The sequence below is a fragment of the Phycodurus eques genome, chromosome 7 (genome assembly GCF_024500275.1).
Source record: "Phycodurus eques isolate BA_2022a chromosome 7, UOR_Pequ_1.1, whole genome shotgun sequence".
NCBI lineage: Eukaryota > Metazoa > Chordata > Actinopteri > Syngnathiformes > Syngnathidae > Phycodurus > Phycodurus eques.
In genome coordinates, this window is record NC_084531.1 from 2,002,587 (window position 1) to 2,029,148 (window position 26,562).

Consider the following 26,562-nt stretch of genomic DNA (forward strand, 5'->3'; position numbering starts at 1 on the left):
AAACATTTATTACATTTTTAATAAACGGTAAGGTAGGGCGATCAATCTAAATGTAATTGTGATTGAAATTTTGGTTCTCACGATCATAAAAACATTATCATCGAAGGAAAATGGTGAATATGGCACGAGTTGTGTATGCAAGTTCCTACCTTGTAAAAGCCCCCTGAACGCGCACCTGTGTTGCTTAGAGCAAGCCTATGACTTATCAGAATCATCTTTGTTGGCCAAGTATGTCAAAAACACACAAGGAATTAGTGTCCGGTAGTTGGAGCCGCTCTCGTACGACAACAGACAGCCATGAGACAGAAAAGACATAAAGAGACATAATAACTAGGCTTTAGACGATCAGGATTTTTGGGGCCAATCACCGATCAGCAAGTTTAAAAAAAAAAAAAACGATAACCATTCACCGATCCGATCACAAGATGGAGCAATGTGTCTATTTACATGACTTGTTAATTTATGGTATATACTTGTGTACCCCCTCCTCGAGCCGTCACCTTATCGTGGTGGAGGGGTTTGTGTGTCGCAATGATCCTAGGAGCTAAGTTGTCTGGGGCTTTATGCCCCTGGCAGGGTCACCCATGGCAAACGGGTCCTAGGTGAGGGACCAGACAAAGCACAGCTCCAAAAACCCCTATGACGAATACAATTAATGGATTCAGGTTTCCCTTACCCAGACGCGGATCACCGGGGCTCCTCTCTGGAGCCAGGCCTTGAGGTGGGGCTCGAAGGTGATCGCCTGGTGGCCGGGCCTGCACCCATGGGGCCCGGCCGAGCAAAGCCTGAAAGGGTAACGTGAGTCCCCCTTCCCATGGGCTCACCACCTGTGGGAGGGGCCACAGGGTTCGGGTGCAATGCGAGCTGGGCGGTGGCCGAAGGCGGGGACCTTGGCGATCCGATCCCCGGCTACAGAAGCTGGCTCTAGGGACATGGAATGTCACCTCTCTGGCAGGGAAGGAGCCCGAGCTGGTGTGTGAGGTCGAGAAGTTCCGACTAGATATAGTTGGACTCGCCTCCACGCACAGCTTGGTCTCCTCTGGTAGCAGTCCTCTCAAGAGGGGTTGGACTCTCTTCCACTCTGGAGTTGCCCACGGTGAGAGGCCCCGAGCAGGTGTGGGTATACTTATTGCTCCTCGGCTCGGCGCCTGTACGTTGGGGTTCACCCCGGTGGACCTGGTGGGTAGCCTCCCTCCGCCTTCGGGTGGGGGGACGGGTCCTGACTGTTGTTTGTGCCTATGCACCAAACAGCAGTTCAGAGTACCCACCCTTTTTGGAGTCCTTGGAGGGTGTGCTGGAGAGCGCTCCCGCTGGGGACTCCATCGTTCTGCTGGGGGACTTCAATGCTCAAGTGGGCAATGACAGTGAGACCTGGAAGGGCGTGATTGGGAGGAACGCCCCCCCCCCCTCCCGTATTGTACTTCTGTGCTCATCATGGATTGTCCATAACGAACACCATGTTCAAGCATAAGGGTGTTCACACGTGCACTTGGCACCAGGACACCCTAGGGCGCAGTTCGATGATCGACTTTGTGGTCGTGTCATCGGACTTGCGGCCGCATGTCTTGGACACTAGGGTAAAGCGAGGGGCGGAGCTGTCAACTGATCACCACCTGGTGGTGAGTTGGCTCCAATGGTGGGGGAAGATGCCGGTCCGACGTGGCAGGCCCAAACGTATTGTGAGGGTCTGCTGGGAACGTCTGGCGGAATCCCCTGTCCGAAGGAGTTTCAACTCCCACCTCCAACAGAACTTTGCTCATGTTCCGTGGGGGACGGGGGACATCGAGTCCGAGTGGACCGTGTTCCGCGCATCCCTCACCAACGGTGATCCGTCAAGCTGAAGAAGGAGTCCTGAGGCAGCTGATGGGTACCGACTAGCCAAGCGGAATGCAGCTTTGGTGGTCGCTGAAGCAAAAACACGGGCATGGGAGGAGTTCGGTGAGGCCATGGAGAAAGACCTCCAGACGGCTTCGAGGAAATTCTGGTCCACCAGGAGGGGGAAGCAGTGCACCATCAACACTGTGTACAGTGTGGGGTTGGGGCGCTGCTGACCTCGACTCGGGACGTTGTGAGTCGGTGGGGAGAATACTTTGAAGACCTCCTCAATTCCACCGACACGCCTTCCCATGAGGGAGCAGAGTCTGGGTTCTCTGAGGCGGGCTCTCCTATCTCTGGGGTTGAGGTCACCGAGGTGGTTAAAAAGCTCCTCGCTGGAAAGGCCCCGGGGGTGGATGAGATTCGCCCGGAGTTCCTCAAGGCTCTGGATGTTGTAGGGCTGTCCTGGTTGACACACCTTTGCAACATCGCGTGGACATCGGGAACAGTGCCTCTGAATTGGCAGACTGGGGTGGTGGTCCCCCTTTTTAAGAAGGGGGACTGGAGGGTGTGTTCCAACTACAGGGGGATCACACTCCTCAGCCTACCTCTCAGATTCAGGAGGAGCAATGTGGTTTTCGTCCTGGCCGTGGAACAGTGGACCAGCTCTACACCCTTGGCAGGGTCCTCGAGGGTGCATGGGAGTTCACCCTACCAGTCTACATGTGTTTTGTGGACTTGGAAAAGGCGTTCGACCGTGTCCCTCTGGGGATCCTGTGGGGGGTGCTTTGGGAGTATGGGTACCGAACCCCATGATACGGGCTGTTCGGTCCCCGTACGATCAGAATCAGAGTTTGACCGCATATCCTGCAGTAAGTCGGACTCGTTTCCGGTGAGGGTTGGACTCCGCCAAGGCTGCCCTTTGTCACCGATTCTGTTCATAACTTTTATGGACAGAATTTCTAGGCGCAGCCGAGGTGTAGAGGAGGTCCGGTTTGGTGGCCTCAGTATTGCATCTCTGCTTTTTGCAGATGATGTGGTTCTGTTGGCTTCATCAAGCCATGATCTCCAACTCTCACTGGAGCAGTTCGCAGCAGAGTGTGAAGCGGCTGGGATGAGAATCAGCACCTCCAAATCTGAGACGATGGTACTCAGTCGGAAAAGGGTGGCGTGCCCTCTCCGGGTCGGGGATGAGGTCCTGCCCCAAGTGGAGGAGTTCAAGTATCTTGGGGTCTTGTTCACAAGTGAGGGAAGAATAGAACGGGAGATCGACAGGCGGATGCAGTGATGCGGACTTTGTATCGATCCGTTGTGGTGTGTGTGTGTATGTGTGTGTGTGTGTGTGTATGTATATATATATATATAGGTCTCTCATCATTATATATATAATATATAATGATGAGAGACTTTGATGTGGATGAACTTGACTAGCCTGCAAAATCCTGACCTCAAACCTTTGGAATAATTTAGAGCGAAGACTGAGAACCATGCCTTCTCGTCCAACATCAGTCTGTAACCTTACAAATGCGCTACTGTATAAATGGGCATAAATTCCCATAAACACTCCCGAACCTTATGGAAAGCCTTTCCAGAAGAATTTAAGAGTTTGTAATTGCAGCCAATGTAATATTAAACCCTATGGATTAAGAATGGAATGTCACTTAAATTCATATCTTTTAGGTTAAGTCCTTTTGGTCCAATACTCTTACTTACTTAAAAGTGTGTTTTGTCGGAAATACTTCCTGTTTCATATTCAAATGTTCATGTCAAACCGAAAAGTTTTGATTTTTCAGCACTAATAAAGGTCTTGACCTCACTGTTCCAATGCTTTCGTGGCTATCCACACTTTCCCATGGGTGACTGTCAATGGCGCTTTCAGACATAGTCATGATTTTTACATAACTAATGTAATTCTATAAACTAGCACTAACTTGGTTACCATAACCCTTCACATTACTTTGGTCAGAAATGATGTGTAACTAATGACTATGAATAACTATGGCCTGGGTTACTGATAATCCTTCAATAGAAATTGTTTTTAAAGAAATTTCAAAATCTTAAATCTCGTGGTATAATCACAATGATTTGAATACCAGTTTTCTGAAGATTATGTTCATTCATCAGATTGTGCTGAATTTACATCTCATGTTTATTTTAGGGGGGTTCTTGTCTGACGCTGGCTGGTATGGAGATGCTGAGAAAGTGTTTCTTTCCTGCTTGCAGCTCTGTGCTCTCCACATTGAGGTGCTACATTGTTACAGGGCTGTGGAATGTTGTGTCAGGTCAGTCTCATGTTTATTGTTTTCAATTTTTGAATCAATCGTTTTATTGGCCTACAGTGTAGTCTCTTGTGTCCAGGAAGTCCGAATTTCAGTTCACTCTTGAAAAACCCGACTTGTGCTACCTGTGCAAGTGAAACCAGATTATAAACAGCAATACACTCGAAACATCTGAGTAATATTTCAAAATCTTCAAAACTGCAGAGAAAAACAGAAGCAGAAGCCTCTGCTTCATGCAGCAACACATGCGTGACTAGCATAGCTTGCCTACTGGAGGACGGCAGAGCGAGCATTTCGGCACTTTTGCAGCTGTGGAAACTACATTGGACAAAATTCAGGCCACAGTAACAGAACATGGACAACCTCTTGACTCTCTGGAAAAATGACAGAGAATTAAATATTCAGCGTATTCAAGCACTGGAGGAAACATTTTCAGCCCTGGTGAATAGCTGTGCGAAGCTAACGCCGAAGACTGTTGACTTGGTTAGTTTAATTTAGCCTCTTTAACAACCGTCCTTTTGCATCCCAAAAGAGTCAAAATATTTGTGGTTTTGGGGCGTACCTCTAACTTGGAGGATAAATAGTTGGGTTTTTCACCAATACCACAGGGTAGGGCTGTTTAGTGGTGTCACAATACCAACATTCTGACTTCAGTACTATACTTGGATAAACTCCCTCGATACCGGTACTGAAACGATGTGACAACAAAAATCTAAAACGTCAGTAGGAAGCAGTGGAATGAAAACAGACAAAACTGCTTCCACTATTTTTAGTTATTTTTATTCATTCAAAAACATTAGGATAAACTTAAAACTTATGTAATAATGGAATTAGCCCATTGTTAACATTAGTCTTTTTAAAAATAATTCGATCAATGCCTACATTAATGTGTATTATATGACGAATACGTGTATTTTATGAATATATATATATATATATGTATACACACACTCATTCATTCATTTCCCGTACCACATATCCTCACTAGGGTCGCAGGCGTGCTGGAGCCTACCCCAGCTATCTTTGGGTGAGAGACGGGGTACACCCTGAACTGGTCGCCAGCCAATCGCAGGGCACAAACAACCATTCACATTCACACCTATGGGAAATTTAGAGTCTTCAATTAACCTACCATGCATGTTTTGGGGACGTGGGAGGAAACCGGAGTAGCTGGAGAAAACCCTCGCAGGCACGTGGAAAGCACATGCAAACACCACAGAGGCGAGGTCGGATTTTAACCCGGGTCCTCAGAACTGTGAGGCAGACGTGCTAACCACTCGGTCACCGTGCCGCCCAAACACTCCATAAATAGTTAAAATACACAGGAAGGAATAATTCTATAGGGTATTCATGAAATTAGTTTTGGTGATATCACTTGCACTGATCCGGCTCAGAAACGTCGTCAACTTTGAATTGTGCCATTCGGGTTTCTATGATACAATGATATGATACAATTCTATGATTTAGGGTCAATTATCAGGCGTCTTTTTCTTAAGGCACTGGTTGCTATGGACGTTTAAAAGATGTATGTACCAAAACTTGAAACCTTATTTTTTCAAAATAAGGATTTCATTGTGGCAACATTAAAAGTGCTATAACTTTTTCAAGTTTTGAGGTATGCGGATGTATTATATCATGATATAATTATGTAATTAGAAGGGAATTCAATGTAAAATTTGACGATATGAATATCTCAATTAGCGTTTTTTGACCCACGAGAACCTTTGAGCCAGAGCCGGTCACATATTTTTAATTCATTGTACATTCCAAAAAATACAACTTCAAATTGGTAACATTTCGTGTAACATTGCGTGCTCACAGCCTACCCAAAGTGCACTGTACGGCGGCCAGGCGAGCGGGATGCACTGGTCCCTTCCTCCAGGCCATATCCAGCAGGCAATCTACACTCTCGTGGCCTACCGAGGTACACTCCGAGGCGCGCGTGCACCCCGGGTCTCTTCCTGGATCTGAAGTGAAGCAACATTCAAATATTGCTAGCTGGTTTAAAACTGCATGCTATATACCCTTAAGGGTTTTTATTAGCTGTAAGCTATGAGAAGAAGAAGAAGAATCACCTTGTATTGTCATGAACATGCACGCATGTTACACGAAATGTGTTCTCTGCATTTAACCCATCCCAGTGAACACATACACATGTTAGTGGAACACACTGGAGCAGGGGGCAGTTGTAGCGCCCGGGGAAAAGAAATTAAAGATAGATCTCAAACCAAGTTTCCCTAAAATGGCACAGTTTCTAATCGTGTCACAACAGATCCAATGTCACACGTTACCTCACTTGCTAGTTTATAACCGTGTCTCAGCACTCTTATTGATATTTTTTCATACAATTAAGTCATGCAATGGAATGTTACTCAGAGTTTCTTGCTTTCTGCTGGTGTCTGACAGACAGGTATTTACATAAATCATCTGTCACCCGCTGTTATTCGAGTACGGGCTACCAGAGTTTTGCCCAAGAGTCAGCACATTGTGAAGGACACCACTACAAGAATAATTCTGAATATTAATGACTTACATCAATAATTTAATTACTTACAATGCTAATATTCCACAGTATTCAAATCATCGGCAAGTCCTTTGTTGTTTTCCGCTTTGGGGGATGACCGGAGAGTCGTTAGCAGCCGACTGGTTTCCCATCTTTTCTGCGTCATTTCTGGGGATGTTCCGATCACATTTTTTTTTTTACATACGAGTTTTTGATGCCGATACCGAGTCCTGATCCAATACATATAACTGCTAAAACTCCGTTTTTGATATTTAAAAGAACAACCACAAAATAAATTAGCAACAAGTAAAATAATCCTATTAAAAAAATAGAAATAAAAACAACAATATATATTGAGCAAATAGAAATAATTTTGGCAATCCTAATTGACCTAAAGAGGAAAATTTCAGTCTGTTTTCATGTCAGACAGTCTGGGGCGGAAATGAGTGGTGTTCCTGCTCTCCGTGCCTTGACCTCTTAGGGGTGGTGTGGTACGATGCATGCATGGAGCCACACGTTTGCAGTAAAAAAATAAATCAAAGACGAATTAGAATTCCTGCGAGATGAACGAGCTTTAAATGGAAACTTCAAATCAGTACTGGCAACACATGTTACATTGTAATGTGAACTAGTGGGACTAAATTCGGTTTTTATGTAACAAGGATTGAAGGAGCGTGTTTGCTCGCTAAATGTAGCTAACGCTAGCTATAAAGGAGTTACCTTCGTCACCATCTCGCCATATGTATGGGCCTGCATTTTGGGTGATAGCTTTGCAACAAAGCGATCGGCTCGGAACGTCATCCTTATTCACCCGCTTGATCTAAGGCGTCATTCCTGGCGGTCGCAGGAATATTTTCTTGCCTTGGCGCAATAAATTTCGAGTACCGAAAGCTTTTTTTTTTTTTTTAAGATTTAAAAAAATGTTGTGTTCTCTCTTTTCCGCCATTACGTTTGCACTATACATTCTCTTCTCATTGTCTCTTGCACCCCTCTCCCTCCTTCTTCTTCCTCCTCTTTGTATTCAATGAATTAAACGGTGATCAGACAAGCCCAAGGCTGCACAGAGACTAGCAAGGTACGAGTCCTGGTAGACAACTGCTATACCACATACTTGGCAGGCCAGCATCAATACAATATACGTACGTGGTGGTCACTGGCCAGACATGACACCATACTTTGTGTATATGTGGTGCATATGTCTGCAATGGTGCTGTTGATATTAGCGTGTCTTATCTGGAAGAAGCAGTCAGTTATGTTGCAGCAGGCAGACAATCATATTGCAGCGGGTCAAATGCAATTCATCACAATGATTGAGACTCACACGATCATCTCTCTCTCTCTCTCTCTCTCTCTCTCACACACACACACATAGGAGGTGAAGATTGCAGTGGAAAAAAGGCGACGTTCAACCATTAGAACATGCAGTCACGCAATAGCACAAGCTGAAAAAAAGGTCACATATGTGACGAGTACGTTCGCAGTCTCGATCCCTTAGTACATTGTCACGCAAGACAATGCCTATACATATTTACATGATTTGGTTACCCAACAGCGCCACCATGCAAAATGCTCTTTTAAAAATAAGATTCAAACATACAGCCCTTTTTAGGTAAACTTTTATGGGGCTTTGTTTGTTTTGCTGCTGACAACATGTACCACTTTACTTTGAGGTAACTGTGTAAAATTGCATGCAAAAAGGATGAGCTCTGAGAAATTTGATTCCTCACAAGTACAAGTACTATTAATATTATTCCGCCTGCAAGAGTTGTTGAAATGTGCACAATGCATTGATAGAGGCTTCACAGAGGGAAATCAATTTGTTTTGGTTTTGAGTTCTGAAATATACATGTTTTATCTCAATAGGATTCTTCATGTGCGCAATGGCAATTGTAAGTACCACCTGGCAGAAGAGACCTTCAAGCTTGCTCAGTCTCATATGGAAAAATTAGCCAAACATGGCCATGAGGCCAACAAGGCAGCACTGTATGGGGAGTTTTGTGCCTTGCTTTTTGCCAAAAGTCATTATGATGAGGTATAGATCACCTACACTTTCTGAGAACAATTGTGCAATCACAAATACATTGTATCTTTTAATTTAATACTACCATTCTTCATTGACTTTTCCCCAGGCATACAGATGGTGTGTAGAGGCCATGAAGGAAATTACTCCAGAGCTGCCAGTAAAAGTAGTCATTGATGTCCTTCGCCAGGCTTCCAAGGTCTATAATGTTCTTTATATTAACATTTACGTATGTTTTTCATGGTCAGCAAATGTATTTATGACATGCAGGGGAATCTACTATTTCAGTGTGTTAAATGTATCAATCTACTGCAGGCCTGTGTGGTGAAGAGAGAATTCAGAAAAGCAGAACAGCTGATTAAACATGGTGTGTTTCTAGCAAGGTAAAATCTGTCACCGGACTCTCCATTATTGATGTTGAAGGCCATGATCACAATGACATGACAAATTTTTCCTTACAGAGAACACTTTGGGCTCAAGCATCCTAAATACTCTGACACGCTGCTGGATTATGGGTTTTACTTATTAAATGTAGACAACATATGCCAGTCAGTTGCTATTTACCAGGTATGTAATTACTACAATTCCTGTTATCCAAATGCTTAATGCCTGGTTTGTTTGATGATAACTTACTGTAGGTGTTAAGATCATCTTAATCATTTTTATTATCATGATAGCACAATAATCACTCACTTTCTTTACATGCATGTATATAGTTTGTCCTCTGTACAGTATGTAACCCATCACAGTAATTATGCACACACTGCAGCAGAGTGCGATTTATCGCACCCTGTGATTCAGCGCCTTCCTTAAGCTGCTGGTGGGAATTGGGGTTGCCACGGTATAGTGACAATTGTTCCTCAAGATGTGAGCCCGCATCGATACGGAATGTCTTTTTTATTGTCCTGTTCGGCTGTTAGGTCAAGCAAAATGGAGGATCTGTTTCCCTTTTATGCCAGAACAGTTTTACTGTGTCACAGTAGACTTTTTTTAAGCCGCTGCTGTGGTTTCTTAGTATTATAATTGATATTTATTGAGAATCAAGAGTCGATCAGTCGAATAGAACAAAGTTCCTCGAGGGGAGTGAGACATGAAGACAAAAGACAAAGCACTAATTGTAAACAAGATGCGAAAAGTAAATCATTACATATCGAGAACAATGAAACATTAGATATGAGTGTTGTATGGGGCAGTAGTGCTACACCCTGTGAGGGAAGGACAGGACAAGATAGGACAGGACAAGGACAGGAGAAGAAGCATGCAGGACAAGGCTCGTGAACCCGGCTGTACAACTGAAGTGGGGTGGAAGTGACTATGTAAATTCTAAGTCTATAGGAGGTGAGTGTGAGTGAGGGGATACCCAAGCAATTAGCATATTCCTGAGTTATTTGTCGCAATAAGTGAGTGGTCCCACACCCAGCAAAAAAGTCCCAGGGGTGTGTGCCTGTGGACACATGCAAGGGAATTGACACACACATGAATGCATAATGACTGACAGAAGTGTCCTGTAATTGCTGTGCCTGCACCGCGGAGGCTGAGAACCACACCCAATCAATCGAGAGGCGGGATCGGGCCCAGGAGTCAACCCGAGAGCAGCCCGGTGGACGGGACACATCCCCACACCGAGGGACCCGGGGCGGTCCGCCGGCCCCACCGAGGCGCCCCGAAAACCGGTCACCTGGAGGAGTCCACAGGGACCCAATGCCACCCACCCCACCATTGGTGGTGCATTAAAGGACACATGGGGATGAGTGTGTGTGTGATGCATTAAAATCAAGGGGGGCAGGCAGGGCGGGGGGGGTGTATGGGGTCGGGAGGTTACACCCATAACCTCCCGACCCCATACCAGTTCCCCAGGAAACCCTGGATATGTATGTGTGCCCAGATGGGCCTAGTGAGAAAAATATATACAGTGATTGGTGTGAGTGTGTGCTAGGTGAGTGATTAAGAGGCATGGCTGCTGTAGGTCGGGCCCATCAGGAAGGACAACCACAGACGAAGAGGGCCGCCCCACCCAGCCAGCACCCACTACCCACCCCCGAGTGTGGGAGGTGCCCCCCCCCCAAACCAGGCGGGGACGAAAACCCCACAGTCGGTAGGGGACCACCCGGCCCCCCCAGGAGAAGAGGAAGAGGCGACCGCAGCAGGACGCAAGGAACGGAGAGAAGAGGAGGAAGCATGCCTGAGGAGTGACAGGGAGTCCCACTGTCCCCACCAGGAGCTCCAGAGCAGGGGACCCAGGCAGGCGCCAGCTGGATACGGAATGTATTTTAATAGGAGTATTTTACTTTTGGCCTATGAAATACTTAAAAACATAAAATGTACATTTTGTTTACAAATGTTTTGGGGAATATAGATTGCACTGTGATATGCAGTGCAATCTAATTTTAAAGAAAACATTTTGGTTTAATATCAAAAAGATGACTATGAGGTGAAATCCACATTTAAACTTTTATTTCCAGCTACAGTTGTACCTTGGTTCACAAACATAATTCGTTTGAAGACTCGGTTTCTGAAACGAAACAATGTATCCCATCCGTATCCCAATCCGTTCCAGCCCCAGAACAAAGTTGTTTACCTTGTTTTTATCGGTGTGTTGTTACAAATTCTGTATATACACTACCAGTGGTGGGTGGTGCATTTTACACATGAGTCTTATATAGGAATTTATGTGACCTAATCCATTTCTCAATACCATGACTATCACGTCACAATTTTAAAAAATCATACACAAAAATGCAATATAACTATGGGAAGCATTACAGAGAGGGAGAGAGGCTTTTTCCGTATTTGGCATGAATACCATTTTTACTGAGGCTGGAACAGTTCTGTATCGAAACCAAAAATGTGTCAGCTTTGAAAGGCCAGAACCGCAACACATCAGGTCCATTGTGTTCCTCCATTCAGACACATGAGCTCACAGTGCTACCAACCCTAATATATATATATATATATATATGTGTGTGTGTGTATATATATGTATATGTATATATGTATGTATATATGTGTATATGTATATATGTATGTATATATGTGTATATGTATATATGTATGTATATATGTGTATATATATATATATATATATATATATATATATATGTATGTATATATGTATATGTATATATATGTATGTATGTATATATATATATATATATATGTATGTATATATGTATGTATATATGTATATATATGTATGTATATATATATATATATATATATATATGTATATATGTATGTATATATATATATATATATATGTATATATGTATGTATATATATATATATATATATATGTATATATATATATACATATATATATATATATACACACTTATATACACATACTTATATACACACATATACACTTCTACCCCTGTAGTGTAATGTGGTGGTGTAGTGTAGTCAGTGTTTGTAATGTGTACTTTGTTCACATTGTTGTTACGGTGTTAACTCAGTGTTTAACTTGTTGCATTTTGTGGCACAGACAGCAAGTTTGTTTCCTAAACTCCACAGTATTGTTAAATATTTATTGTATTTTAAAATGTAGCTATTTTGTGAGAGAAATGTTTCTTTGTTTTTACACATTTAATTTCTTATTTATCGTGTCATTCGATGTACGTTTTAACGTTACAACCAAACTAGATTTGTTGCGTAAAGGGCACTATGTCGCTTTTTATATTCGTAAAATTTAGGAAAAGTGACGAAAAACCTCGATCAATCTCAGTACGTAGTAGGCTCGCAACATTCATAAAAATGAATAGTTCTCGATTACAGCAGTTTTTACTATTTCACTCAAACACACAAAACGACAACAGGAGGTGGAATTTTATCGAAAATGTCATTAAACCTAAGGGGGAAAACTACAGGGAAAAATGCAGAGGGACTGGACTACAAAGATTACAAGCAAACGTACGTAAAGAACAAAATATAAGGTGAATGGCTGAACTCGTGATCTGAGGGTGGAATGAGAATGTGCGTTGACAATGCGAGAGCTGAGAACTTTGTGACCGTGAGTTAAGCCCGATTATGCATGAATTTGTACCTAGGAAACAGCATGCTGTACTCACGTTGGATAGAACAGAATTTAGACAGGCAAGTCGCTTCTCCCGCTGGATGGGCAAGGGCGCCATCAGGTGGATTTGAAGAAAAAGGAATCTTGGGGTGGCGTTGGTCCGCCACGGGCTTAGGGAAAACTTGCACCGCAATTCCTTCCTGACGGATCTTTTATTTGTAAGCTGCCCTACACGTACAAAAATGTAGTTTCGTCTCCGCCACCTCGTGGTGAGAGGTGGGGCTCCCTGCCGGTGCGCCAGTGTCTTCGGCAGGCAGGAGAAGCAAAGAGCTCAGAGTAACAAAGGCTCTGGCTTTTTGTACCAAGGAGCGAAGACGGTTGACCTCGAGGGTTTCTAGTGAGAGGAGAGACCACGCCTCTGACTTTTAAAATTCGTTCTAGAATTTACCAGTGGAATACGAAATTAATTATTGGATCTAAGATAAAGAAATTGGTTCCCAGCTTTTGCATTGTCATGCACACACCCTAATATATGCAATGAGTGTTTCAGCCTTATGCGGTGGCTAAGAGCACTTAATATTTGTGATTCAGTTGACAAACAGATTTAACCAGCAGACCTGTGGGGAAACAATCATTGGTGACAATGATGTCATAATCTGCACTGAGCGCAAAGTTTGTAAAATATCAAAACAGACATTTAAATTCTGTGAAAACTGGGCACAGTTCGCGGCCTGCTTGCAGTATCTCTCCACCGCCAGCGTTCCAGCAATTGTCCCAGAGCGCTTGGCCAAGAGAAAACAACAAATGGTCCATTGAACTTTATTTTGAGTTCCTAGTCACATTTGGGAAGAGGTTCTTCCAACCTTTTGCTCGGCATCTCAGTTCTGCACAACAAAGGGTATTTGATGAATGAAACCCAGATTTGTAGGGGAGCTGTTAATTAGTTTAAGGTCCGGGTGACATAAACCAGGGTTCCTGTGACCGTCTGGCTCAGCGGGGCAGCAGGGAGGAATGCAGAGTTTATCATTTGTGGGAGTTGCTGTTGGCACTCGCTACAAATCCCGCCTTCATTGGCTTGATCCAGCTCGACGGTGGGTCTAGGCGACGTCTCCTTGGAAGGTGGCACAGGTTGGCAAGTACACACAACAATGAAATTACCAAACTACATTAGTGCATAATATTCCCCTTTTCGGCCATAAAAGTTGTCTATGACAATTTCTTACTCAAGGTGTGCCTGTATGTGAATATAGAAGTCATTGTAGGTATAGATGTGTGTGGAGAGAAAAATGTATAAATGTGTTGGGATGGCAGCGAGAACAATAATTCGGGACCGGGGAGAAGCTAATACTCGGGATAAACACTAACTATGTGTAGAGTCCTCGGAAAAAAACAAAAACAAGAGGAGAACTCAACAGGTTCTGAAGAAAAAGGAGAAGCGAAAACTAGCTTCAACTTAGCACACAGGGGGAATAATAGTTAGGTGTAGAACCTAATTCATCAATCAAGGAGAGGGAACGTGCCAAGTAGAGGTTCTAATCTTGACGAAAGAATGAAACCTTAATCTAGGATTAAAAGGGGGTGGAGCGGTCCGGGGGGGCAATTTAGGTCAAGGAGGACCTCCTCCACTGTCTGTAGGGGGTCAGGTTCGGGTTCAGCCCTATGGAAGACCTTGGGTGGGTATTGTAGTGCTGTTCTAAGCAGTTCCACAGCTTCTGGGTCTTTTGGTAGGGCAGCTTGGCTATGCTGAAAATTATGCAGTGACCGAGGATGGTTAGGGCCACGAAGTTAAGGTCTGTAGCAGACCAGGACTGCGCAAACAGGGGATCTGGCGTCTTAGCGTTGCTGATGTCAATTGCCCGAGTTCCTTCAAATTTAAATTGTTAAAATATTTCAGGGTCACATTCGAATTTATGTTGCTTGAAAAACGTAGAAAACACAATTTGGCTGTCGTAACTGCCAGGCGGCAGGTGGTGCTGTAGGACATCCTCAATATGCAAAGTGGCATCTTTGAGGGCGTTGGTGATTGGGCGAGTGACAAAGAAGGCTCTCTCTCGGAATTTAGGATTGACATGCAGAGCTGCGGCACTTATAAGGACAAAAACCCGAGATGGGCCGGATTAATGGGGCCTGTCTGGGCCATAGAATGAACAATTTTGATTCAGCCGAGGGGTCCCAAATTTTGGAGAATTCTATCCATTGCTAAACTGTCTAGCGAGGGAGCAATTTCACGTAGCCTGTCATTCATCAAAATGTTAGCAATCTGCGTGTGAGCGTAAACCGTCAGGAAGAGCGACAACAGCATGGTTATGGTCTACCTATTTTAGTTTAGGGTTACACTTCAAGTGTCGAGAACGACAATGGTTACTCTTCACGTGGTACTTGGCGACCAAGAATTGGTTACTTCGTTAGCCATGCGTTGTCGTGTGGTAGGGATCTCTGAGTGGAAATCCCGAAGTTGTGTCTCGAGAGTAGTTTTTTTTTTTTTTTATATAGAAAATGTAATTAAATCTAACGGGGGAACTACAGGGTAACATACAGAGGGACTCTACTACAAAAGTTTCAGACAAACGTAAAGAAAAAGATACAGGGTGGATGACTGAACTGTATAATGTAAAACCCTAACCCAATTATAGAAATATCTCTTTCTTGTCATAATCCAGTGATTCTGAGGACTATACAGTTTTATATAAAGTCAAAAAAGCCATATATTTTATTGTAATATTACTTCACAAATGTGCTGTCAAGTTATCCATAAATTGTATAAAGGGTGTCCACATATAGAATTATTCAGCTTTACCTCTTATACGTTAATTTCTTGTAATGCAAAAGTATAGGACATTTCTTTAATCCATTGTTTAGTGTTTGGTCTCTCTTGCCTGAAGAAGACAAAAAAAAATACAGAAAAATAACATGGCTGCTCCAAGCTAAGCCGCCCAATAATATAGTTTCATATGAGGCAATTTAAATCCTCCCCTATCATATGGTAAATGAAGTAAATCTCAGTTGTTTTATTTTTCCAAGAAAAGGGAGAATATTTTTTTTCCCCCTTAGTGTAGAAAAGAAGGATACCGGTAAAGGAAAGGGATTTGATTGGAATAAGTAAAGAAATTTAGGCAAACTTGACATTTTCATAATATAGATTCGCCCAATCATAGAAATTGGCGAATAATTCCATTTATTCAACATTTCCGTCATGTTTTCCATCATCCATCCACCCATTTTCTGAGCCGCTTCTCCTCACGCGGGTCGCGGGAGTGCTGGAGCCGATCCCAGCCGTCATCGGACAGGAGGCGGGGTACACCCTCAACTGGTTGCCAGCCAACCGCAGGGCACATACAAACAAACAACCATTCACACTCACAGTCACACCTATGGACAATTTTAGAGTCTCCAATTAATGCATGTTTTTGGGACGTGGGAGGAAACCGGAGCGCCCGGAGAAAAGCCACGCAGGCACGGGGAGAACATGCAAACTCCACACAGGCGGGGCCGGGGATCGAACCCGGGTCCTCAGAACTGTGAGGCTGACGCTCTAACCAGTAGCCCACCGTGCCGCCTGTTTTCCATCAATGGATCATAATTTGTTGATACAATGTTTTCGTCAGACGTTATTTTAATTCCTAAATACATGTATGTAAACCCATCTGGCGCAAATGCGCAACTTGTGTGAATTGTTGGATACTCTCTCTCTTCTTTATTTAGTAGCAACAGAGCACTTTTACAATTATTAATTTTATAATTGTCCAAATGTGATCAGAAGTTGATATAATGATTTAGTTGAGGTACAGACCAGGAAATAGCGAATAAAAGCGGGATGTTCAGTCTCTCCTATCGTGACACCTGTGATTTCTGATGATTGGCGTATTGCCATGGCTAAAAGTTCTGAATACAAATAAATAATTAATTAATATGAAATTTGATTAATTGTTATAATTTCAACTGTTGGTTCAGTGTATAGTAGTTTATTCCACCTAAGATGACTTTCCCCCGAATCCAAATCTTTTGAAGACCTCAAACAAATATCCCCATTCGATCTTGTCAAAGGCTTTATCGACGTCTGATGACAGAATTGCATGTCCTTCAGCGTTTTGTTTGAGAAATAATACACTTGTATTATGAAATGCTTGTCTACCAAAAACAAACCCATTTTGGTCTTTATTAATCAGATATGGAATGATAGTTTCTATCCTTTTAGCCATGGCCTTTTATCGTATTTTGGGTGGGAATCTAAATTTAATAAGAGACTGTTTGCTTTTCGGGATTATCAGGATACTCGGATTTATATAATTCTTTATATAATAGTTTGTAAATGTTGCATTTATTTCAACTCGATCAATTAAACTCTTTCCATCTTCCATTTTGATTAAATTGATGACCATGTCTGTCTGCATTATTTTTGATCATCATCATTTCTTTCCAGGAGATTTCTAGCTTTCTCCCCTTCATCTTAATAGGACTGATTTGGTCACATCAAATTTGAGGCAATTTTGCTCGTCGTTAATTCATTGTATTGACATTTTAATTGTAGTAATTCCTTCTCTTTTCTTGATTTACACTATGATACAATTGATGTTCTAACAAATTTTCTTTTTAAAATATTTAATTGCATGTAATCGGATTTATTTTTGTTCATTAAAACTTTATTATTGTGTATATATATATATATGTTTCTATGTGCCCTGCGATTGGCTGGCGACCAGTTCAGGGTTGTGCCCTGCCTCTCGCCCGAAGATAGCTAGGATAGGCTCCAGCACGCCCGCGACCCTCGTGAGGGTAAGCGGTACAGAAAATGGATGGATGGATTATTTCACCTCTTAAACAGGGTGGGGCAGAAAGGACAGGTGTTTTTGAAAAGCTCACAAAGTAAAAAATGGTGGCTCCAAAAAAAATTATCAATGTGTTCGTATTGAAATAGCATTTGACACAATCAAGTGTGGAAAAGAACATTCATCCTGTGGTGTCCGTTTTCCTTGATGCATTTCTGAAGGCGTTGCTGTTTATTTGGGTGACTTCCATGTGAATAGCTTCTTTCAACTCGTCCCGTTTACGGGCTCTATGCGCATACACACGTGCTTCGAGGTGTCCCCACATAAAATAATAACAAATGGACACATCAGGGGACCAAGGGGGCCAGAGTGTCAGCAAACCTGGAAATGAGGTGGTCACCAAAAATAGGACGAGGAACGGCCATTGATGCGCTGGCTGTGTAAGCCGTCGCCCCATCCTGCTAAAACCCCAAACATCGGACAGGTATGTGTCTTCGTCGCAATTCAGGCACAAATAAGTTTATTTATCATCTCAAGGTCAAAGACCACAGACCAAATCAACAGAGCAATGTTGGAGAGATGTTGCATGTTGTTTTCCCCACTTTTCAAATGCTATTTCAATAATATGTCCTAAGTCTGGATTTTAACATTTCTACTGAGGTATCAGCTCTAATATCTACGGGTACGGCATTCCAGAGTACTGTAGCCCGAATAGAAAATGCTCGAGAGCCTGCGGACGTCTTTCTGGCTCTCGGAGTCACTAAAAGACCAGCATAGTTTTCGGGATGGAACATACGGTACAACTAAATCAGCGAGATTAGAGGGAGGTGACCCGTGGAATATTTTATGAGTAAGTAACAGGACCTTAAAATCGCATTTCAAGTAGCCCGGGAGCCAATGCAAGTGGGAATGAGGGTAACATGATCGAACTTTCTCGTCCTCGTCAAAAGTCTTGCTGCAGTGTTTTGTACTAATTGCAGGCTTTTAATACGAGACATGGGAAGACCAGAAAGCCACGTTACAATAGTCGAGGTGAGGTGTAATAAATGTGACTGTGGTCTATGATCTCTGTGTCACTAGTGGACAGGACGGGCCGTAGCTTAGCGATATCGCGAAGATGAAAAAACGCACATTTGGTAATATTCTTAATGTGCGTTTGAAAGGAGAGAGTTGAATCAAATATCAAGCCGGGTATTTTTGCTGACTCACTTTGTGTAATGGTGCTTTTGTCAAAACTCGTGTCCTTAAAGAAGTGTCTATCTTTAGCAGGGCCAATAATCAACAGCTCAGGTTTTTTTTTTGTGGTTAAGGAGCGAAAATTTACAGGACATTCACTGTTTAATCACAGCAGGACACAACTCCAGATTAGAGCAATCGCATGGGCTAGTTAGTTTTAATGGCATGTAAAGCTGAGGATCGTCAGCATAACAGTGAAAGCTGATCTTTTGTTTGCGTATGATACTAACAAGCAGGAGCATATTAATACGGAAGGAAAGAGGGACGAGTACCGATCCCTGCGGGACTCCGCAAGTGACATTATAATACTCAGAGGTCACATTACCATGAATTACAGACCCTTTACAAAAAATGTGATTCTCATGGAAAATATTGTTTATTTCCATGATTCCATTCTAAAAGTTAAACTTTCATAGGTTATAGATTCAGGGCCCACAATTTAAACAATTTCAAGTTTTTGTTTATTTTGACATAATTTAGGCTTCTAGCTCATAAACCCCACGAAATCAGGAATTCAAAAAATTAGAATACTGTGAAGAAATCAGCCCAAATTTTGCAGGCCATAAAAGTTTTAAACTGAGTATCACACACTAATCATCTACTAAACTCAAAGCACCAGCACAGGTTTCCCCAGGTGTCATTAAATTGCTTCAGTTTGGTTCAATTGTCTGAGTTGGGTTCAATAAGGGGAAGACTGCAGACTTGACAACTGGCCAGAAGACCATCATTCATACCCTTCACAGGATGGGTAAGCCACAAAAGTTCATAGCTAAGGAGGCTGGCTGTTCACAGAGTGCAATGGAAAGTCTCGTGGAAGGACAAAATATGACAAATTAAATTGTGGGCCATGAATATATAATCGATGAAAGTTTAACTTTTTGAATTGAATTAGGAAAATAAAGAAACCTTTCCATGATATTAAAATTTTTTGGGAATGGGTCTGTACATGGTGCGAGGACGGATGTGTACTGTGGAAACAGTAATGGACCATCCAGCAGTTCTTCCTGGAATTTACTGGGAGCAAAGCCCAAAGAGATGGGACAGCACCTAAAAGGGAGGACACAACACCAGCAGATTACCGAGGAATCCGGCAGGTCTACGTTGCGGGCCGCTTCAACGCCGAGTGAGCGGCCGTGGACGGTCGCTACAGCGAAGGGCAAGAAAAAAGGACGCGAGTCAATGCAAAACATTGACATCAGACTTACAAATAGATTTGAGCCACTTTTACAAGACCCTGGCCAAAAATGCTCATCCCCCACCACCCCTGAAAGTTATGGAACTCAATCATCCAAGAAAAAAATGGCACCCCAAACATTAATAGTTTGTGATGGAGCTGTCAAGGATGTGAAACGTTTTTGCAGTGAGAAGAACACCAAATTACTGTGTTTTACCAATGACATGGTGTCTGATCTCTCTAAAAAAAAATCCTGGAGATCACTAATCAGCACCCAACTGTGAAATCAGTCATTATACACACAGGGGTCCTGGATATTCTGAAGCACCAATCAGAGGTACTGAAGCAAGATTTCATTGATCTCCTAACAAAAGTGCAATGTTTGGATGCTGAAGTTTTTATTAGTGGACCTCTCCCACTTGTATGATTTGGAGATGAACGATACTCTAGGCTCAGTCAATTAAATATGTGGGTCAAAAAAGTGTGTACGGCAGAATCCGTGAGTTTCATTGAAAATTTCTGAATTTTTTGGGAGCGCAGACGGTTTCTGTCTAAATAGACAAGGGGTTAAGTTATTGGCTGCCAATATTTTTTTACTGTGTACGTCATTCAGCGGCCCAAAAAGGAAACACTGGCCTTGGCGATGCAATTGTTCCCAAACAATCAGAGGAACAGGAGATAAGGCAACACGAGGCGCAGACGGATTCAAAGCCCAACGCAAAACTCACTCTCTACTAACCTAAATTCTCTGCTCGGTGTGACGGACAGGATGAAGACGATTGTCAAGATTGGAATCCAATGCACACCACGCCAAGATGTCCCTCCCATCCCCCCTCGCCTGAAACCACCGTCCACTAAGATGCGATGGGCCCCTCCTCCAGCCATGAAAAATCTGTGAATCTGACTGATATCTGCGGGGTCTTTTCCAGAATAAGTCAGACCCCTATAGAGATCAGGCATTTCTCATCCCTGGAATTACAAGGGACAGAAAGTTGGTCAAAGAAATATGGCACAAAAAAAGTACAACTACACACTTAGTGAGGATAAAATGTGAATCTATCAAACCATTGTCTCCAGTTATCTCTGCGAGCCGAGCTCTTTTCAATATCTGGTCACTGGGTAATAAATCAATGTTGATTAATGACATCATTACAACCGATGATCTGGACTTATTGTTACTAAATGAAATGCGTTTAACAGAAAGAAGCTGGAATACCATTTTAAAAGAGGCAACACCAGCAAATGCTGAGACAGTTGATGAACGTTTGGATAATTGCATCTGTAAAATCTCAAATGTCATGAATGCTGTCGCTCCTATTCAAACTAAGACAATCTTGAGGCGACCAGGAACACTGTGGAGGAGCACAATGATGGTAAAGACCTCAAAATCAAAGTGTAGGAAAGCCGAACGTATGTGGAGAAAAACTAAGCTCAAAATTGACTATGACCTCTACAGACAAAGTCGTTTTCATTTTAGCCAAGCGTTAGTCAGGGCTAGACAGCAACACTTTTCTGAAATCATCAGTAAGAACTTCAACAATACTCACACTCTTTTTGCTGTGGTTGACAGGCTCACACACCCCCAGCCCCCACCCCCACCCCCGCATCAGATAGCTCCAGAACTCCTAACAGCAGATAAATGCAATGTATTTGATTGTTATTTTAGTGAAAAAATGCAATCCATCAGGTTCAATATTAGCAGAAATCAGCTAAATTATACAATGATACTACATCTGAAGCCACCCGGGAAAATGTATGTTACCATGTCAGAACTTGATAAAATTTATCAAAAAACTGTAGAGAAAACGGTTCAGTTGCTGAAACCATCAACGAGCTGTTTTGACTCAATACCATCTGACTTTTTCAAAGCTATTGCGAAGTCTGTGCTAGCTGATTTGCAGCAAATAATCAATTGCTCACTTCAGTCAGGAGAGTTTTATTAAGCTCTTAAAGTAGCTGCCATTAAGCCTCTGCTAAAAAATAGAGCGCTGGACGCTTCCATGTTAGCAAGCTAAAGACCCATCTCAAATCTCCCTTTCAAGATTGTGGAGAGTTTTTTTGAATCAACTCAGCAATTTCTTGAACTTAAATGGACTTTCAATCACTACAGAATCTGCTCTTATCAAAGGGCTAAATTATATAAGGTTGAATACTGACTCGGGAAAGGTGTCAATTCGGGTCCTGTTGGCCCTCAGTGCGGCTTTTGATATGGTAGATCATAATATACTGCTGAAGAGGTTGGAAACGTGGGTAGGACTACATGGAGCAGTCCTACCTGGAGGAAAGGAGTTATTGTGTAATCATTGGAATTGCTCAATCTCATCAAATGGCAATGACCTATGGGGTCCCTCAAGGGTCAGTTCTTCGACCCCTCCTGTTCAGCCTGTATATGCTACCCTGGGTCAAATTCTACAGAACTTTAATATTGACTATCATAGCTATGCATATGACACACAGTTATATCGAGCAGTCTCTCCAGATGACTACAGTTCAATTCAGGTGTTATGGCACTGTCTAAAACAGATACATATCTGGATGAGCCAAAATTATCTTGAATTAAACCACAACAAAACTGAGATAATTGTTTTTGGCAATAAAGAAAATAATTGCTGTTAGTAAATACCTGGAGTCACTCTCTTTAAAAACCAAAGATCAAGTCCGAAACCTTGGTGTTTTGATAGATTCCGACCTGACTTTCAATATTCATATCAAATCAATTACTGAAACGGCCTTCTAGTACATATCCAAAGTGAAGGCTTGCATATGTCAAGCAGACCAGGAGAAGCTCATCCATGCTTTTATCTCAAGTAGACTTTACTATTGTAATGGTCTTCTGACTGGACTCCCTAAAAAGAGCATTAAACAGCTGCAGCTCATTCAGAATGCTGCGGCTTGGGTTCTGAGCTGAACAAAAAGGTCAGAGCATATTACTCCAATTCTAAAGTCTTTACACTGGCTTCCAGTCAGCTTTACAATAGATTTTAAAGTTCTGCTGCTGCTCTATAAATCACTAAACGGTTTAAGACCTGAATACATGAATGAAATGCTAATGGGATATAAAACCAGTAGGGCTCTGAGATCGACAGACTCAGGTCAAATAGGGGGCACAGAGTCCAAAGCAAACATGGCAGCATTTAGATATTATGCTGCACACAAATGGAATAAGTTGCCAACAGAAGTGACGTTAGCCAAGTGTGCATGTTTTTAAGTCCAGTTTAAAAATTATTGTTTTTTTTCCCATGCTTTTTATAGCATTTCCACTTTTAAATGGTATTTCTTGCACTGTATGCCGTTTTGTATTTTTATTTTTTCTCTTTGTTTTAAATGTTTATAAGCTGTTTTTTTTTTTTTTTTTTTTAAATGCTTTTAATCATGTAAAGCACATTGAGTTACCTTGTGTATGAAATGCGCTATATAAATACATTTGCTTTGCTTTGCTACAGCTGCTATAGTTTGGTTTTGGTCAGAATGATGGCAATGGGCCAAGACTTTAAATTTTATGAAGTCATGGTCGGACAAAGGTATAGGGAAGTGCCATTACATTTGAGGTCGCAATGCCCTGGGTTAAAACTAAATCTAAAGTATTACCGTTATTATGGGTCGGTTATGTATTAATTGCACAAAACCAAAAGTATCAATTATTGTCTGAAACGCTACTTTAAGAAGTTCCGACGGGGAATTCATGCGAAAATTAAAGTCACCCATGATTAATATATTTTCTGCGTGGGTCATCAAGTCAACAGTAAATTCTTAGAATACATAAAAAATGCCAGAGTAAGATAACAGCAAGAGAGAATGGCAATGGTGTTGTAGATCGCATAACAAGAGCCTCGATGTTTTTATTTTATTTATTTTTTGCCTAGGGATAAGGTTGAAAATGGATTCGGAGATGAGGGCAACACCTCCTCCCTTCTTAATAGAACACGCAGCATGTGAACTCACAAAGTTTGGGGGAGACGCCTCATTAACGGGTAGAACTCATTTGGTTTTAACCAAGTCTCTCAAAGACCAATCATATTAAGATCATGGTCTCTGATAAGATAATTGACTCGTAAAGCTTTTGAGGAAAGTGATCTAATATTCATAAGACCGATTTTTATTAAAGTGGGCTGAACGTTGCTATTTGCCCCATGAGTATTTTTGTAGTAATATTAATAAGATTGATTGTTATATTTCGAGTTGCTGTGGGCTCGGCAAGAGATTAATACTGCAGGAATCTGGTAGTTCTTTTTCAACTTGTCATCGGGGGAACGAACCGGGAAGAGTGCTTAATCTCATCAAACAGTGCTACTTCAGTAGAAAGCATAACGATCTGCAATGCATAAGTGGGTAGTGGATCAGAATGTGTAGTATGCCGCTGTCATCTACATAAGGGCTATTGGTGTTCTTAGAGTCCAGCATAGCGCTAGTTAACCTGAACCTTATAGACTCCACACCCGTTCTAACAGGCTCGCTAATCACCTGTGTCCCGGCTTGCTCTAGTGTGTACTGTCATGGAAAGCTCAAACAGTAATCTATGATTCTAGAACGAGTGATGGCGTCTACAACGTTCGGGTGAAGGCTGTCCACCCTCATCAAGCTGGGAGTCTTCCGGAACTAAGGCCAATTATCTACAAACTCAGAATCAGAATCATCTTTATTTTCCAAGTCAGTCCAAAAACACACAAGGAATTTGTCTGCGGTAGTTGGAGCCGCTCTAGTACGACAACAGACAGAGAATGCATTTGAGACATAAAGACATTGAGAAAAACAGTCACTGATCAATAAAAGGTTGCTAGTTATCTGGTAATGCTGGTACAATTTATTCTTTTATTTTTTTTTACATTTGTGCAAAACGATGCAGAGTCTTCTAGCAATTTGCATGACTAATCATGCAGTTTGAATGACTAATATAGCAATAGTCCGGTGCAATGACCATTGTGCAAAGGGCGCCGAGACTTCAAGGAATGTATGCAGTTTAAAGAGACTGGTAGTGCGATAATTTGGGACAATGTCAATTGTGCAAATGTTGCAGATACTCCTCAATCAGTGTAAAATTGGTGCAGATGCTACTCTGGCATGAGTGGCCAGTATTGGTCAACAACAGATATGCAAATAGTGCAGGGTGGCGAGACTATTAGACTACAGAAATGTGACTCGAGACAAAAAATTTACAGCATGTTGTAATGGAATAAATTAGCTGTTTAAGAAGTTGATGGCAAGAGGGAAGAAGCTGTTGGATTGTCTGCTAGTTCTAGTTTGCATTGATTGGTAGCGCCTACCTGAGGGAAGGAGCTGGAAGAGTCAGTGACCGGGATGTGGAGGGTCCGAGAGGATTTTGCACACTCTTGTCTTAGTTCTGCCAGCGTGCAAGTCCTCAAGGGTGGGGAGGGGGGTACCGACAATCTTTTCAGCAGTTTCGATTGCCGATGCAGTCGGAGTTTGTCCTTTTTTGTAGCATCACCAAACCAGACTGTGATGCAAGAACACAGGACTGATTCGATGACCGCTGTGTAGAACTGCCTCAGCAGCTCCTGTGGCAGGCCGTGCTTTCTCAGAAGCCGCAGGAAGTACATCCTCTGCTGGGCCTTTTTGAGGACGGAGTTGATGTTGATCGCTCACTTCAGGTCCTGAGAGACTGTAATTCACAAAAACTTGAAGGTCTCGACGTTTGACACAACACAGCGGGACAGCGTAAGGGGGAGCTGTGGCAAAGGATGCCTTCTGAAGTCCACGATCATCTCTACAGTCATGAGCGTGTTCAGCTCCAGGTTGTGTGAGCTGCACCACAGCTCCAGCCGCTCCACTTCCTGTCGATATGCGGACTCTTCACCGTCTTTCATGAGGCCGATGACAGTGGTGTCATCTGCAAACTTCAGGAGTTTTGACAGCCCATTGCTGATGCTTCGTGTGGATGAGGTGGTCTCCCCCCCAGCCTCACCTGATGTGTCCTGCCCGTGAGAAAGCTATAAATCCACTGGCAGATGGCAGGCGAGATGCTGAGTTGGAGAACCTTGGAGGAAAGGAGTTCAGTGATGATGGTGTTGAAAGCTGAGCTCAAGTCCACGAACAGGATCCTTGCGTAGGCCCCTGCACTGTCGAGGTGTTCTAGGATGAAGTGTCGTCCCATGTTGACATCCGCAGACCTGTTCGCTCGGTACGCAAACTGCAGGGGGTCCAGCAGGGGACCTGTGACACTCTTGAGGTGGTCCACCATGAGACGTTCAAATGACTTCATGACCACAGATGTCAAGGCGACAGGCCTATAGTCATTTAGACCCGAGATTGTAGGTTTCTTGGGGACTGGAATGATGGTGGAGCGTTTGAAACAGGATGGTACTTCGCACAGTTCCAGAGATTTATTGAAGATCTGTGTGAAGCCTGGAGCGAGCTGGTCCGCGCAGACTTTGAGGCAGGATGGGGACACATAGTCTTGTTTTAGAGGCGAAGGCTGTGGGATAGCCAAAAACCCTCGTTGGTGTCTGGCAGTGGTGCGGCTGATGCTAGTAGGCCTGAAAACGGGCTACTCCACTCAAAAATTCAAAATAATCTGAAAAAGTAAAAATGAAGATAGAAATAAAACATAAAAATGTAACAAGATGAGGGGAAAAACGTTAAAAGTTAATCTCTCGGACGCACACAGTATTGCTGGACTCGAGGACCGATCCCTCACTGCATCAAATACCGACATCAATTTGTAAAGGATATCACCACATGGGCTCAGGAACACTTCAGAAAACCAATGTCAGTAAATACAGTTCGGCGCTACATCCGTAAG

General features: G+C 42.8%; 1 protein-coding gene across 4 annotated transcripts in view; it reads left to right on the forward strand.

Annotated features, from left to right (window-relative positions):
* Window positions 1–26,562, forward strand: part of appbp2 (amyloid beta precursor protein (cytoplasmic tail) binding protein 2) — an 86,798-nt gene that overhangs the window by 31,546 nt on the left and 28,690 nt on the right. Inside the window, exons 4-8 of one of the 4 annotated variants that reach the window (XM_061681809.1) lie at window positions 3,974–4,097; window positions 8,461–8,629; window positions 8,727–8,816; window positions 8,888–9,000; window positions 9,079–9,184. In XM_061681809.1, the coding sequence (XP_061537793.1) occupies window positions 3,974–4,097; window positions 8,461–8,629; window positions 8,727–8,816; window positions 8,888–9,000; window positions 9,079–9,184 (602 nt within the window). The remainder of the gene's footprint in view (window positions 1–3,973; window positions 4,098–8,460; window positions 8,630–8,726; window positions 8,817–8,887; window positions 9,001–9,078; window positions 9,185–26,562) is intronic. The other 3 variants (XM_061681810.1, XM_061681811.1, XM_061681812.1) reach the window with 3 other exon arrangements.